At 49.2% G+C, this 16,766-nt stretch overlaps 1 protein-coding gene across 3 annotated transcripts in view; it reads right to left on the reverse strand.

Annotated features, from left to right (window-relative positions):
- The window catches only part of LPO (lactoperoxidase), a 36,860-nt gene extending 22,013 nt beyond the window's left edge, over positions 1-14,847 (reverse strand). Inside the window, exons 1-8 of one of the 3 annotated variants that reach the window (XM_011979211.1) lie at positions 14,535-14,847; positions 10,245-10,322; positions 9,227-9,314; positions 5,356-5,516; positions 3,818-3,935; positions 3,299-3,428; positions 2,384-2,590; positions 502-826 (exon numbers count right to left, since the gene is read on the reverse strand). In XM_011979211.1, coding sequence (XP_011834601.1) covers positions 502-826; positions 2,384-2,590; positions 3,299-3,428; positions 3,818-3,935; positions 5,356-5,516; positions 9,227-9,314; positions 10,245-10,320 — 1,105 coding nt within the window. In that variant the 5' untranslated portion in view covers positions 10,321-10,322; positions 14,535-14,847. The remainder of the gene's footprint in view (positions 1-501; positions 827-2,383; positions 2,591-3,298; positions 3,429-3,817; positions 3,936-5,355; positions 5,517-9,226; positions 9,315-10,244; positions 10,323-14,534) is intronic. The other 2 variants (XM_011979210.1, XM_011979212.1) reach the window with 2 other exon arrangements.
- Between the last annotated feature and the right edge of the window lie 1,919 nt (positions 14,848-16,766).

Genomic DNA, 16,766 nt, shown 5'->3' on the forward strand with positions numbered 1-16,766 from the left:
CCCAAGCTGGAGTGCAGTGGGGCGATCTCAGCTCACTGCAAGCTCCGCCTCCTGGGCTCAAGTGATTCTTCTACCTCAGCCTTCCAAGTAGCTGGGACTACAGGCACCCGCCACCACGCCCGGCTAATTTTTTGTATTTTTAGAAGAGACGGGGTTTCACCATGTTAACCAGCATGGTCTCGATCTCCTGACCTCATGATCTGCCCATCTCGGCCTCCCAAAGTGCTGGAATTACAGGCGTGAGCCACCAGGCCTGGTACTTTCTATTTATTTTCTTTGTTACTTTTCTGTACTTCCTGATGTTGTTTTACAGTGAATACATGTTCTTGAATTCTTTATTCATCTGGGCCTTTCTGCTAGTCCTGGACCAGGACCTGGCTAGGGACAGCGATGGCTCAGTGTGCATTTTTCCAGAAAGATGACAAGAAGGGGGCAGTGGTAAAGCTTCCCTGGATAATCCCCTTGTCCTTGGGCCCTTCTGTTCCCAGGCTAGAGACTCACCTGCCAGGAAGCAGGGCACACGGGCTGTGGTGTTGATGAACTCGCAGGGGCTTGGCTTCTTGCTGTCATAGGGCAGGTAGGGTAGCCCATGGTCTGAGACCTCCTGGTTGACAGCCATGAGGCCCAGGGGGCTGCTGAGGTTGCGGAGGCGGCTGGCCAGGCTTGGCTCGGAGCTGTACACAAAGCTGGCATCCAGGAAGGAAGTCAGAGCATTGATCTGCTCTCGGGCCAGGGACTTGTAGGGTGGAGTGGGGCAGACAAATCCAGCTCGGAAGAAAGGCATGCATTTCCCTTGAGTCCTCGCCTTGGGGTCATTGGGTGGGAACTGCAGAGAGATTGGGCAGAAGTGACTGGGCAGGGGTGGAACAGCTGGGCCCTGGCAACCTCTCCCCAGGGCAAGTCTGGATGCAAAGATGCTGATAGTGCCTTCCTGGGACCCTGGTACCGGACACTGACCCCAGACACTTCTTGCTGACATTACACATCGTGGGCTCATAATATCCTGAAGTTCATTACATCCTGTTGTGTGAAAGAGCTGAGGGTAATCATTCAGTCCTCACAGTGAGGACTCCGAATTTTTGGTGGGGAGGGAGTCCTGAGCTCCCTGGACAGGAAAGCAGGACATGAGGTGGGAACAGATTTGTTAATAATTACTACTAACAACAGCTGCCATGTATTTATTTTGGGCTCACTGTGTGCCAGGAATTATGCATACTTTAACTCACCTCAGTCCTCGAAAAAACCGTGTAAGGTGGACAATTCAGTTCCATTTTATAGATGAGAAAACTGGGACTCAGAAAAGTTAAGTAAGTTACCTAAGAACTTACACACTGGAAGGGAAAGATGTAGGATTCAGATCATTGGCTTCATTCCACAGTTTATGCTCTTTATACCATAGCACATAGCCTCGATTTATTCTGTGAGTGAATAAATGACTCTCCAACTGTAACACCCACGAATAATAGGAAAAGATGCATTGCTGCAAGCTCCTCTCCCTTCCAGATGGAAATTCCTACAAATCCCTGCTGCTCACTCGGATTCATCCAGGTTTCAGGTCCTTCTGAGTGGAGTTGAAGTCATCCTCTACAATGATGTACAGCAGCATAAACTTTAACATGCATAAAATGAATCTCTGGGGATCTTGGTAAAAATGTAGAATCTATTTCCTAACATCTTGGATGAGACTTGAGATTTTGCATCTCTTTTTTTTTTTCTTTTTCTTTTTTATTTTTTGATATGGAGTCTCTCTCTGTCACCCAGGCTGGAGTGCAGTGGCGGGATCTCGGCTCACTGCCAGCTCTGCCTCCCAGTTTCAAGCAGTTCTCCTGCCTCAACCTCATGAGTAGCTGGGATTACAGGCATGTACCACCACGCCAGGCTAATTTTTGTATTTTTAGTAGAGACGGGGTTTCACCATGTTGGCCAGGCTGGTCTCAAACTCTTGACCTCAGGTGATCTGTCCACCTCAGCCTCCCAAAGTGCTGGGATTACAGGCGTGGGCCACCTCTCCCAACTGAGATTTTACATTTCTGATAAGCTCCCAAGTGTTACCAATGCTGCTAGGTCGGGGATGTAGACAACCTTCGCCAGTGTTCCCATTCTGCTATCAGTAGTTTTCTTGTCCAATTCCCACGCTGGCCCTTTGTTCTTGAGAGCCGGAGCAGTGTCCTGTTCCCTTTGGAATCCTCAGCATTTAGTGCATTGCCTGGTATGGGGTGGTCAATGTCTGTTTACTGAATAAATGAATGAGTGAGGCTTGGGAAACTACCAAATCAGTATCCATGATCTATCCAGAGATCCTAGCTGATGAGCTGGGAATGTATGCTACATCAGGGTGGGCAAGGGGCTAGCTAGTCAGAGATGCCCAGCTGCAGGGCCTTACCATGATGGGGAAGCAGTTGTCTCCCTGGATACAGTACTCATCACACTGGGCTTTGGAGTACTCACTACTCCCCAGCTCGGTGTCAGGGGCAAAATCCAGGTCGTGATCTACAATCTGACCCCACTGCATGAAGAACAGGGACCTGTTTTGGTCCAGAACACCCTCCTCATTCAGATAGCCAACAATCTTGTTAGATACCTCCCGGGCCTACAGATGGAGACAGAAGGGGAGGGCAGATTAGAGGAAAAAGTGCTTTGAGGATTCAGATGCAACTACACCTCATTAACTACCTACCACGTTACAAGTACACTTAATCCCTACAAGGAGTTTGTGAGGTGAGTGGCATTAGCCTCTTCTGTAGAGGGGGAAATTGAATCCTGGACAGGTAAAGTCAGTTCTCCAAGGTCCTGCTGCTACAAACGGACAGGGATGGAATTGAACCCAGATCCGTATGACTTGATGACTTGCCAGGCCAGTGCCCTTTCCACTAAGAGAGGGAAAACAAAGACAGGCTGCCTCTGAAATACGAGCTACGGAGGTGCCGGGTGTCCGGGAATAGAGAGGGGCTCTGGGTAGGGGCTGCCAGCTCCCATAAGGCCAACAAATAGGACCTCCAGGCAAACAACAGCTGATGCACTCCAGGAGCGAGGGTTGGGGTAAGCGCGAGCGGGATGGGGCAGGGAGGCCATCTGCCCGGGAGACCCCAGGGTATCTGGCCTGCGGCGACCGGGACGTGACCACCACGTGGCTGAGCTCCGGGCTCCGAGCTCTGCTGCCCTCTAGCGGCAGTTGGGGGTCTGTGCAGATCTCCATCGGGCACCCCTGCTGCCCGCACCGATTTCTCCTCCTCCTTTCCCTGCGAGCATCCGGTTCCCTCTGACTCCCATCCTTCACCCCCGCCCGGCCTGCCCTCACCAGCGGGAGAGGGAAGCCGTTGCGCGTCTTCCCCGGCGTCCAGCCGAAGGGCAGGGAGAGCCCGTCCTCGTACTCCGCGGGCAGCCAGCGCGCCAGAGCCCTGTTGGCGGCGCCCAGCGCAGGCTTCCTCCTGAAACCAGCACAATCCTCGCTGAGCTTCTGCAGGCCGGCTCCGGGGCTTCAAAGCCCAGGACCTCATGGGGGAAGGAGCCTCTGCTCGAGGCGGAGGGGACGCAGAGAAGGGAGCCTCTCAAATGTGCGGTCTCTGAACTGCGCCCACACCCTGAAGGCGCGGGGCTCCCCCCGCCCCCGGGAAAGGTGCCGCTTCCAGAGACACGCAGTGGGCTAGCGGGAGAAGGCTGGAGATGCGCGATCTTGAGAAGGTGGGGAAGGTGGGCACGCCAGCCCAGGTGGGCAAGGCAGTGGCAGATCTGCCTGGAGTGCCCAAGGAGCAAAAGTCTTGGAGGGGCGGGGCGGGGTGGCTGGAACGGTCGGTCCCCACACCCCAAGCCCTGCCACCTGTTGTTGCAGTCTCCGGTAATGGTGCGGTAAGGGCTGCACGGGTCGCATCTCACCACGGGAGCAGGAGCACCACAGCCCACCTCCAGAGACAGCGAAGTCAAGTCCAGGCTGGGGTCTGAAACAGAAGGGACTCCAAAGGGACTGAGTTCTTTTTCCATTCACAGGCACCCGTGGGAGGCAGAAAATGGAGACCAGAGGTGAACCTGCATGTTTTGGAATGCATTCCATTGTAAGTAAGCATTTCTCAATTAATCTGACAGCACATTAAGGTAATAAATTTTATTCCCATTTTACAGGGAAGAAAATGAGACTACAGTGTTCAAGAGACTTGCCCAAGGCCACACAGAGTAACTGGTAATGTTCCCAGAATTGCTAGTAATTCCTTATATACCAGGTCCAGATTCATTTGAATTGACAGATCTTTCTTTTAGAATGGAAATACCCCTGGGAGGTTAAGCATATGTTAGCATGAGTTAGTGTGATAAGACCACTTTCTTCTAAAGCTTCATTTACATCTAAAGTACCAAGCAAGCAGGGACATAGCGAGGACAGATGTTGGGAAGGGATAGGTAATTTTTCAGTGAGGGGCAGGGGTTGTGGGAGGAGTGACAGAGTAGAGGGGCTTTAGGCATCAGAGGGTTCAGTGGGGGCACAGAGTGGAGAGAGATGCCCACTTCTGAACACATACCCTCATGTGCATACCTCATCCACCCTGGAGTCTGCAAGAACAGGGAGGTGAGGGAATCTGGCTCATGGGGGCTTCTTTGGGGGCCATCTCTGAAAGGTGGCAGGATTTCAACTCTCAGAACCTTTTGGATTTCAGAGGTCAAAGTGCTTCCTACTTCTTACCCTGTCCCAGTTTCCTTTTTTTGGAGCTTTGGAATTTGTCCAACTCCTAGGCTAGCTTTCCCCCCTCACTTGATGTTTTCCCAGGGAGAACCTGCAGCCTCTTCCTCATGTCAGGACCAAACCCCTTCCTCATGACCCTCTGTGGGCTGTGGCATTTGGTTGGGGGTGAGAATGGAGGGGATGGAGGAGGCCATGACCAAGCCATCAGTTAAGTTCATTTACTAATAGCTCCATCTTACCCAGAACAAGATGGAAATCTTAGCTCCTGTGACATTATCCCAGTAAATTCCCCTGACACAAGTGGCTTAAATATCCTTTCTACTAGAGGAAGTGGTGACACTGTGGTTTAGGACAAGGAACCCATGTTTATTGACTTTAGCACTTCCTTTGGGCAGAGGCCTTACAGATAGTGTTATACAAAGAGCACCAATGTCCCCTCACTTGGAGTTGGCAATGTGAGCTTGCTAGGTCTCAGTTCCTTCCTCTGCAAAAAGAGCATTGCCCTGGCTGTCCTCTAAGCCCCTCCTTGCTCTGCCAGTCTCGTCTACTGGTCTAAGAAGGTAGAGACGGGAGTGTTTCTCTGAGTAGATAGTTCTCAACAGGAAGTACAGCTTTGGGTGGCCTCTGCTCTCTCCTATGGGGAGATGACCCCTTCCTGCCACAGAGGGCTGGTGAGTTTTCTGTACCTGTGACATTGGTCAAGGACGCCTTCTGCCCCAGTCTCTTTAAAGACTCCTCCCACACCTGTCCGTTGCGGATGGCTGTACGCGTCCGGCCTTTGGCATGCTTGAGGTATTCTGAGAGCTGTCGGCTGGTGGGAGTCTCAGAGCTCATGGCGGTCTTCAGCCTACAGTAGAGGGAGATGGGGATCATGGCCTGGACCCTGTAGGAAGGGGGCTGGGGGCCGCTGGAGGGGTGGGAGGGGATGTGTGTACAACATGGCCTCATAACCCAGGCTGCTGCACTGTCCAATACAGTAGCCACTAACCACATGTGGCTATTTAAATTGAAACTTATTAAAATGAAAATTAAAAATTCAGTTCCTCAGCAGCACTAGACACACCTCAAGTGCTCAATAGCCAGGTGTGGTTAGTGATGACTCTGTTGGACAGTGCAGATAGAGGACATTTCATCATCTTAGAAAGTTATCTTGGACCCTGCTAGCCTAAAGTGGGCTTAGAGCTGGACGGACACAGGGGTGGATCTGGGTTCCACCAGGATTGGTTTAATTATATGACCACTGAGTGACTTCCCCTCATTTATGAACTGGGAATCACAGTTTTCTCCCATCAGAGACTTATGTATGGACTTTGGGATAGACTGACTGGGATTGGCTCCTGACTGCCACTTTCCAGTTGTGTGCCTTTGAGGCAAATTACTTACACTCTTTGTACTCAGTTTCCTTATTGGTATAATGAAAATAATGATAGTAACCTTAGGTTGAACCATGCTGTTTCATCATTTCTGACCTTGAAAATAGCTGTTTTCTACAGTTCGATTTAGTACTTCCTAGGATTTTGGGGAGGAATGAATGTAGAGCCCCCAGAGCTGTATCTGCACAGAGCACACACTCGCATGTGCGAGCGTCACTGTTACCATCAGCCGGGTCCCACAGGGGCTCCTGCAAGGTATTAGAGTCCCTGCCTCACACCATGAACAAAGGCAGGCAGGCCGCTGGGCCCCCGTGGGCTTAGCCTGTAAGATCCCATCCAAGGTTCCAGATGTTCCTTCCTTTCCCGCCCCGCCCCGGGCTCTGCATGCTTCCCCTGCCTGGACACAGATTCACCAGGGACTCACCTCCTGCTCTGCCCTGGGGTTGGGCTCTGTTGGGGGCAGGCAGGTCTTGGAAGGACCTCTTTGCCATCTCCACAGTCTCTACCCCAGTCCTAGCCGTCATCCTCTCCTATCTAGACAGCTCTTACTTCCACTCTTGTCCTCTTCCCATTCGTTCTCCACAGGGCTGCTGGAGTGATGTTTTTAGCATAAAAATCAGACCGTGTCACTGCTGATTCAAGTGTTCTAATGGCTTACCCTGGGACAACACACATCTGCTCTCACCTTATGCGTGATCTTCCTTGCCTCCTGCTTGCACTGGCCTTCCTTTTCCTGAGCACCCCACGGGCTTTCCTGCCTCAGACCCTATGCTGTTGCAGTGCCTGGAACGCCACCCCCATGCCCTCTGCCTGGGTGGCTCCTTACCATTCTCCAACAGGCTTCCCTGATCCCTGTGCCTAGAGTGGCATCCCTTGCCCTGTTTATTTCCTTCATTTTCCTTATAAATTGTGAGTCACTGCACTGTGTATGTACTTGGGTAACAGAATGTTTAAATATGACTCGTTCTGTCTCTGTGAGGCCCCTGAGTCCAAGGACTAACAAGCGGGGAAGGGCTCCTCCACATTTCAAAGCAGGGCACTGGTTTGCCTGTGCAGGACTTGCAAAGGAGGTGTATGAACACCGGTTTTGTGGCTTTTATGCTGTCCCCCATCATGCGGCTATAAAGGGAATGAATTTGAGGAGGGAGAGAGAATTTTCCTTTGGAGACATTTGCAGAAATACTGGTCACTTCCCTCCCACCACCATGAGGCTCCTCCTTTGCCAGTTTAATTCTAGAGAGAAAGGTCTTAGGAGGAGGGCTTGACTGTGTGTCCTGGAGTACTGGCTGGGGTTTGACACCTGCCTGAAGAGCAGTGTCCTGGCAGCACAGAGAGAGGGGCAGGGCAGCCCCGTGCAGAATCCGGAATCTGCACGGCCCCAACAGCAGGGCGAAGCTGCTAGTATTCTGGAGGCTGCTTAAAAGGGACCTGCCCCAAGACAGAGTGGGGAGGGGTGAAGGAGTGGGCCCAGTTCTCCCAGGCAGAGAGGGTTAGAGCTGGGAGTCACTGGCCAGAGAATTTTCCAGATCACAGAGTTGGCAGCAGAATCTCTCTCTGAAACCAGGAAAGTACCCAAGGGGAGACAGAGAGAGAGCTTCCGGCCCCTTGAGGACTGAGCTGTTCAGGGGATGTAGACTCACCACCCCTTTTTCCTCCCTCCCTCAGCTTAACCAAGGAGCAGAAACCCAGGCTGGGAAGGAGGAGCCCCAGAAAGAGGGAGAAGGAGACTGCACTCTCTTCTCCCGCCAGAGGCCTCAAGCAGTTCTGAGCTGAAGGAAGAGAACAGGTCTGGGCTTTATCTTCTTATGCTGACATTTTAATTCCTGAGATAATCCTGGTCTGGGGACTAGAAGTGTCCAGAGCATGTTTTATCATCTAAGTCACCAAAAAAGTTATCTGAAGGCTTGAGAGTTCATTCAAGGGCCAAGGAGGAGTGAGTGGTGGCCCAGGTCCAGTGCAAAGGGACAGTGAGAGGAAATAATAAGGTTACTTTTTTTTTCTGAATGTCTGCCTTTTCCCTGGAGTGTGCGTTTCCTGAGGGAAGGCGCCCACGTTGCCCCTGCACAGGATTGGAGGGTGGTTGACTCTATGGGTGCTCTGTGGGCCCTGGGCTCTTCCCCTTGCTGCCACGGGTGCATCTGCTGCAAGCTCACTCCAGTAACCTTGTTGGGCGCCTGCTTCTGAGCCACTGGAGTGGCCTGGTTGGGGGTGCCAGGGAATTCCACAGGTGTGCCGCAACACCTCTCAGCCACCTGCAAGCCTGCAGCCATGTCTGACTGACGTGAGCAGATGAGGGCTCTGCTCCCTTGCTCCAAGATGGGACAGGCTCTGAGGAGCAACTTCTGCTCCAGGTTTCCCTGTAGGGTCAGGCTGAGGCTAGACCTGAAGTCACTTTATTTGTCCAACCTCCCCCTTTGCTTCTGCTGCTTCTTCACCCCGTCACAGCTTCCCTGTGAGCACTTGTGTAATATGTCACCTGCATCTGAATGCAGGGCTCGGATTTGGCTTCTGGTGGACCTCGCCTCAATTAGTCAGTATCAGTTGGATGAATGAAGAACTTTTACTGAGAGGCTTTCTGGGACTCTGGAATGCATGACCCAAGGAAATATTGGGCCACGTGGAAGAAAGTCCTTCTAGGCCAGGTGCGGTGGTTCACGCCTGTAATGCCAGCACTTTGGGAAGTCGAGGCGGGCAGATCATGAGGTCAGGAGATCAAGACCATCTTGGCTAACACAGTGAAACCCCATCTCTACTAAAAATACAAAAAAATTAGCCGGGCGAGGTGGCGGGCTGTAGTCCCAGCTACTCGGGAGGCTGAGGCAGGAGAATGGCGTGAACCTGGGAGGTGGAGCTTGCAGTGAGCCGAGATCTCACCACTGCACTCCAGCCTGGGCGACAGAGCAAGACTCTGTCTCAAAAAAAAAAAAAAAAAAGGTCCTTCTAGGGTTAGATTACATATCCTCTTCCAGGTGATGCACAGGCTGGAGACTTTAGGAATGTGGGCTATTGCTCCTACTTGTCATGTACTTGGAAGGCTGGGAGGATGGAAAGGCAAGTTTTATCATTGTTCGCCTCACTGGCTCATCGGGGCTGGCCTAGATGTGCTTGTCATGAACAGGAAGCCTGTGAAGGGAAGTGTGTGTGTGTGTGTGTGTGTGTGTGTGTATGTGTGTGTCTCACGTACCTGGTTCGGGAGTCCAGGAAGGCCTTGTTGACTTGGACCTTGGCCTGACTCACAGCATCGGAGATGGCAGAGGTTCTGGTGGTCTGTGCTTGGGGTTGGAGAGGGGAGCAGGAAGTAGGTTGTCAGACACCACTCCTTTGCAATGTCTTCTACTTTTGTCTCCATCTTAGCCATCACCCCCACCCCGCAAATCTGGGCAGGCAGGAGATCAAGATTAGGAAAGTTTCATAAGAGTCCTTAAGGGGAAAAAGCACAGAATGGGAAGAATACTCTTGGATCTTCAATAAGATGTCAAAATTGCTCTTCGGGATCTCACTAGAATGCCCAGAGATGGGATGAAGAGGGAGTGTGGCCACTCAGGGTGGCTTGGGTTACTGGGCTGTAGGGATTTTTCTAGTTCCTGGTGAGATGGTCTCGTGGACTATCACAAGTTCATTAAGGAGGACCCACTGATCACCAGGACCCCGACGTAGAGAAGGGGATGGCATGATAGCAATGGGATTCCCTGTTCGCTCTTGTATTGGTGTCTGGAGCATGGAGGACAGGATCTGTTTTCTCAACAAGGAGAGCATAGTGGGTTAAATAATGGCCCTCCCAAAATTCACATATGAATGGAACTTCAGAATGTGACCTTATTTGGAAGTAGGGTCTTTGTAGATGTTATGAATTAAAATGAGGTCATACTGCCTTAGCATGGGCCCTAAATCCAATGAATGATGGTTTTTTGAGAAGAGGAGAGGACACACAAAGAAAAAGGCCATGCAAAGACTGAGGCGGAGATTGGAGTGTTGCAGCTACAAGCCAGGGAACACCAAGGATACCAGGACCACCAGAAGCTAGAAGAAGAAAGGAAGCATTCTTCCCTAGAGTTTTCAGAGGGAGCGCAGGCCTGCCAAGACCTTGATTTTGGACTTCTATCTCCTGGACTGTGAAAGAATACATTTCCGTTGTTTTAGGCCACCCAGTTGGTGTGCTTTGTGACAGTAGCCCCAGAAAACCCATAAAGGGAGACACTCACCTCTTGTGGCAGATGCTGCAGCCTGAAGCAAGATGAAAGAAGCCAGGAGGGCTGGGAGATGGAGAAGGATCCTCATCGCTGAAACGAGATGCAGGATCACTCTGTAAGCCTCTCTAGAGCCCAAGTGGGAGGGTTTGAATCACAGAAAGCAGAGAAAGCCCAAGGAACGCCAGACACCCTAACACTGGAACAGAGAAGGAGAAGCCACATTAACGAATGAAACATCTACTTTATGCACAGGCCTGTACTAGGTGCTGGGAGCGATGGAAAGAGGAGAAGCCGTGGTGGAAGGGAAAGAACTCAGGCTTCAGGATCCAAGGCCCTGATTTATCATTCTGCATTTGTTCCAAATAGCTCTGTGACCTTAGGCAGGTTACTTAACATCTCTGGGGTCCTGGCTTGCTATGGGAGGAGGTGAGACCAAGTGATCCAGAATGTCCAATTCTGTCCTGACAGCCTGTGGTCCTGAGACGCTGTGCCTGTCTTGTCACAGGTGTGAGAAATGCTGTTACCAAGCCTGGAGCCTGCCTTTGAGTTCTCCTCCCTCCTTCCCTCCAGGAAACGGCTCCCTGCAAGCCAGTTTCCTCTGGCCCAGCCCCAGGGGAGAGTGCCTGAGAGGTAGACACTCAGCACCTCCCTTCGGAAACCTGGCAGGGGCTTCCCCATCCCTCAAAGTGCCAACTTGATGGCAATACTGAAAGAAAGTTATGACAAAGCTCAGAGCTCCCCTGAGCCCACAGCTGTGCCCCAGCCTGCCTGGGAAGATTCCAGCTCATGGATTAACCCCTTCGCCATGAGCTTTAACTCTGAACGAAAGTCTTTAGACTAAATTTTGTGCGGCTTTGTTTTCTGATGAGGGTCTTCATTGGGCTTAGTGGAGCAGACCCCGTATGTCTTCTGAGGAGATTCTGGCTCCAGCCTGGGGAGGCAGCCACAGCATGCAGATGGAATGATTGTGTGTTTAGAGCATGGTCCTGAGAGGCTCCTCAGTTTTCACAAGAGCGCACGGGCTCTCCCTGCAGCACGGCATTCACTGGTGGAATCCAGAAGCACACTAGGGAGAGCTGCCTCAGGTTGCCCCCCGCCACGTCTCCCCGAAGCTCAGCTCCCAGAGAGAAATTCTGGAGCTCTGCCTGACAGATTTCCTCACCTGTCTTGCAGACCCTCTCCAAATCATCTCCCCTTGGAATAGGCCAGACCAGGAGAACTCTGTATCTGGATCAGGTCATTTCAGCCTCTTTCACCCCTGTCAACCTCCAATTTTTTCCCTCTAATAATTTGTATCTTGTTGGATGTACTTTTTGTAAGCTAACTCTAGAGAAAAGGCAAGGCATGAATAAATACCTCTCTGGCCAAGATTCTCTCTGTTACTTCCCCCTTCCCCAAGATGAGTTCTCAAACAGCTTGACCTCTCAGTGGGCTCTTGTCCTTAGAGTCGCATGGCCCCAAGGAGGAAGAGAGTCTGTGACCTCCTATCCCTCTGTCACCATATTTTGCAACTTCAGGGGACCCATTGCAGGGTTCATTGAGTTAGCAGAAATCTGCCCTTCAGACAAACAGAGATGATGGTTTTGGAGGAAAAGGTATCATTGACTTTAAAAAACAATTGTGGTAAAAAAAAAAAACATGGTCAAGTGTGGTGGTTCATGCCTGTAATCCCAGAACTTTGGGAGGCCAAGGTAGCAGATCACTTGAGGTTGGGGTTGGAGACCAGCCTGGCCAACATGGTAAAACCCTGTCTCTACTAAAAATACAAAAATTAGCCAGGCGTGGTGGCATACACTGGCAATTCCAGCTACTGGGGAGACTGAGGCAGGAGAATTGCTTGAACCTGGGAGGTGGAGGTTGCAGTGAGCCAAGATTGCACCACTGCACCCCAGCCTGGGTGACAGAGTGAGACTCCGTCTCCAAAAAAAAAAAGAAAAGAAAAGAAAAAACCAAAACCCAAAAAAACTACATAGCATAAAATTTAGCATCCTAGTCACTTAAACTATGTAGTACTATAATGTCAGGTATATTCACATGTTGTACAATGGATCTCTAGAACATTTTCATCCTGTAAAAACTGAAACCCTATACCCATTGAACACCAACTCCCTATTTCCCCTTCCCCCCAGCTCCTGGCAACCACCACATCATTGATTTTTTTTAAGAGGGCTGTGAGCACAAGCATTCATTATGTTGTTCTTTGAATGACTAATGCATTTCATAATAAATGACAAACACAAGGTAAAAGATTAGTCCATTTTTTAAAGAGGCATCATCTGAGACAGCCTGAGGAAGACAAGATCATAGAAGAAGACATGGAAGTTGAGAAAATTAAACAGGAAATAATACTTAAGTACTCATTTCTCCTCTCCTCTTCTTTGGGACCCCCTTCATGCTCTCCTCACTGGAAAGTGGAGGAGTGGGGACTTCAAGGCCACAGATAAATTATTTTCCCATGTCTTTGGCAATGTTCTTGGTGGGTGTGAAGGAAGGGTGTGAATAAAAATCAGAGCCAGCTAAATACAAGGTCATGTCACTGAAAAGGGGGTGTGCAAAAAGATTCTAGAGGGACACTGTCTGCAGCCAGAACCACGCAGGGCAAGAGGGCATGGGGCTTTAGAGTGTAAACGGCCAACAAGAGACTTCTGTGATGTGTGGATATTTATCTGCATTCTTATCAACATGGTGAGTGCAGAAACCATTTCCCTAGCCCTTTGGTTTGCAGCAAAGCCTGGAGCCTTCCCTGGGACATGAAGCACTATCTGGAGACAGAGCCACAGCCTTTGCCCCTCAAATGCCAGGCTGGTCCACAATCCCATGCCTCCGCTCATGCTCTTCCCTATACAATACCCTCTCTGCCTAATAAACTCCTATTCATCCTTCAAAACCCAGACCAAATGCCACCTTCTCTGTGAAGTTTACCAGTTTTCTCCAGGAAAAGTTAGATTGTTCTTTTTTCTGTCCTCCCACAGTATTTCATCCATATCTCATATTACTGTCTTCACATCTGTTTCCCCTATCAGACCATGAACTCCTGAAGGGCTCCATCTTATGTATTTGTTTTCCAGGACCTAAGTATGTCAATATATAATAGGTGTTGGGTGCATGCTGAATGAATGAAACTCCTAGAGCAGAGAAGTTCGGCATCTGGAGGTTGCAGAGGGAGAGGGCAGAGATGGTCTCTCAGCAAGCCTCTCACACTGTAATGTGCCTACTAATCACCTAGAGATTGGGGTAAATGCAGATTCTGACTCAGAAAGTCATAGAAGGGGCCTGAAAATCTGCACTTCCCGTAAGCTCCAGGTGATGATGATGTTGCTGGTCTGCAGACCACACTGAGTACCAAGGCCTTCCAGACTTTGGTTCTCAACGTTGCTGAGCAGTCACCAAAGAGATGGGGGAAGGCCCGAGAAGGGATGAAGTCAGTGAGATTCTCTTCCATGACTGGAAAGAGCCCTGTGGAGGGTGGTGGAGTGAGCCAACAGGAAAGCCATAATTCTTGCCCCATCACCCACAGGAACACTCTCTTGATCTTTTGAGTGACTCCAAGATCAGGATGAGAATGAAGAGATAGCTCTTATCAAGCCCTCTAGAGCAGAAATAATCTACTTCAACCAAAAGATTTGAGGCACACAATTGCATCAAAAACAAATATGATTTAACCATCCCATTCTCCCAAAATGAAGCCTGCCTAGCACTGCTGCAAACAGGTCACACACCTGCTTGAGAGCCAGGTGTCCACAGGGCACTTCAGACAGCTAGGACCGGGCAAACTAGATGGTCGGATCTGCTGCAGATGGCAGGCATGAGATGCTGGAAATGAGATGAAGACCTGACAGCTCCGGCTTAGGGAATGCCTTAAAACACTGCAAAATTTCCACTATAATGGAGAGGCCAGATTTCATCACACTGTCTCAAGAATAGCACAGGGAGCACCATTGCGTCAATGTTTTTCCCCAAATTCCGATATGATTCTGGACACATTAAATTGCTTAGATCTCAGTTCCTAAGCAGGGTGGATAAGAGAGGTCTATGGTACCTTCCAGCCCTAAGTCTATGATTCTGTGACATAGTTTTCAGACACAGAAAAGCCTTTTTCCCCCACAGTGGTTGGGGGAGGCTTAATTACATTCTCTCATATACCAAACAAGGGGAGTGTGCCATGGGGTGGCTAAAGCTGGCACCAGAAAATGCCTGATAGAGACAAGTCCAAATCCAGTGCTAAGCTTTCTGAGAAGACATTAGGAAATTTCATCATCAACTTTGCAGAAACCAGGAAAGATGAAAGTTGAAGAGTCTTACCTGCCCAGTGCCTTGTCTTTTTGCAGCAGCCAGGGAGTTGCTCTGCTTGGAGGAGCTGGTCTTTTATACCTTCCAGCAAGAATGTATTTCTGGGAAAGGCCCAGAAGGAAAGATTTTAGTGTGGCTTGGAGGAGATGCTGAGGCTTAGCAGGAAACACCATGTGACTCTGGGCACATGCACCAGGAAACTGCAGAATGGCAGGGATTGGTTGATGCAATACCACTGACTGTGGGTGAAGCAACTCCTCTTTCCATCTTTCAACTTAAGTGCATGATTGTGATCTAGTCCTGGAAGGCAAAGCTGCACGCCCTGAGCACATTTGTCCCTCTTAAACTCCTAATGGGATCCGAATAGCTCTTAGAATTATGAACAATTATTAGGTAGATCAACCTAAATGGTTCTCCTCCCCATTCATATATTCGCTGCCCTTTGATCCCTCCCTTACTTTCCACCCCGTTTACTGTGGAATCCAATGGATTCATCTTTTGGATTTAAAATGATTAATAAACATTAATTTTTTTTGGTCAAAATTTCAAAATACTTTGGCCACCAAAAGATGAGAAGAGCCCTAAGCTTGTCATTAGGATAGTGGGTCGCAGTCCCCGCCTCTGCCATTGTATGGCTCTAGACAAGTCACTTCACCTTCTGGTGTCTCCAATTTTCTAGTAGTGAAATCAATGGTTGGTTTTGGTGATTATTATGATTCTATGACTTCATGCCTTCTATAGGGTGGCCCATTAAAAAACTCCAGTATCTGGGAGGCTGAGGTGGGTGGATCACTTGAGTTCGAGACCAGCCTGGTCAACATGGTGAAACCCCGTCTCTATTAAAAACACAAAAATTAGCTAGGCATGGTGGTGCATGCCTGTAATATTTTAGCAATAGCTACCTGGGAGGCTGAGGTGGGAGAATCACTTGAACCTGGGAGGCAGGGGTTGCAGTGAGCCAAGATCATGCCATTGCACTCCAGCCTGGGTGACAGGACGAGACTCTGTCTCAACGAAACAAAACAAAACAAAACAAAACAAAACAAAACCACCACTATCCTATAAATTATTGACCTAAAGCTCAAGTATAATGCTACATACCTTTCCTACCTCAATGACTTTGGAAATTCAACCTCATTAGATTCATACAAGAAGGAAATAGGAAGATTCTGAGAAAACAAAATTTCATGAGAGTGTATTTTACAGACAGACAATTTAAAACATAATAAGCCTCTTTATGAAATCATACTCTGAGTTGAAAATACTCTGGGAGCAACTGTCAAAAATGTGTCAACCTCAAACCAGACTTCTTGGTTCACCTTCAAAAAAGTGATATTTCCTTTCTCTAGATGATGGAATATATCTAAAAACTGCTTCTCTTGTGATGAATCCAGGCAAAGGAGCTGGGCATCTCAGAAGAAGGCAGGTGTCCAGGAGAGGTGAGTGGGACATCAGGTTCTTCTTGTTTTCTTTGAAACACACTTCATCTCCTTAGCCAAGCATTGTTTCTTTGTCTGACCATTCCCTGAACTTTGGCACATGCTTCTCAAGGTTCTTGCCTCTGAATTTTATGCTTAATATGTTCAGGAAGTTGTGTCATTAGGCAGATCTTGACCTAGTTGGTTCTGAATAATTTGAAGATGGAACTTCCTTTTAGAAGACCCTATGGGATAACATTGCTTCCTATGTACAAAATACAGTGAGTTATGGAGTCAGGGTAACAGCAAAATACAGGTCTGATCATTCCTGGGTTTTATCATGTTATGACATGATATGATATGTCCTAGATTTGGTCTTTCTGTAATGGGTCAAATAGGATGGGGCAGTGTCAACTCCAGCCCAGTAAGATCCTTCCTTGATATTGACGTGAAGCACACCTGGAGGCAGTCAATCTGACAGTGACATGCCTATTGTCCTATAGCTAATTTTTATTTTAGAGCTTTGCTGACATGTGATGACATGTTGTCATGGGTTTATCTGAGTCTAGTCAAATCTGTAGCACAGGTAGATGTCTTCCCATGTGGGAATGGCAAATTGGCCTGAGAAATGGAGAACGGAAGGCAGAAAGTCCAGGAGAAAGCTAAAAAGGCCAATAGCTTCTCATATGTCAGTGCAGAGTCCAAGATATTTTAGCAATAGCAGCAGCAGCAGGGAGTACCCAATGAAGATAAGGTCTATTGCTGGCACATGGCAGTACACACACCCACACACATACACAAACATGCATGCACACTTCCCAGAAAC

This window comes from Mandrillus leucophaeus, unplaced genomic scaffold, assembly GCF_000951045.1.
Source record: "Mandrillus leucophaeus isolate KB7577 unplaced genomic scaffold, Mleu.le_1.0 Scaffold20, whole genome shotgun sequence".
Taxonomy (NCBI): Eukaryota; Metazoa; Chordata; class Mammalia; order Primates; family Cercopithecidae; genus Mandrillus; species Mandrillus leucophaeus.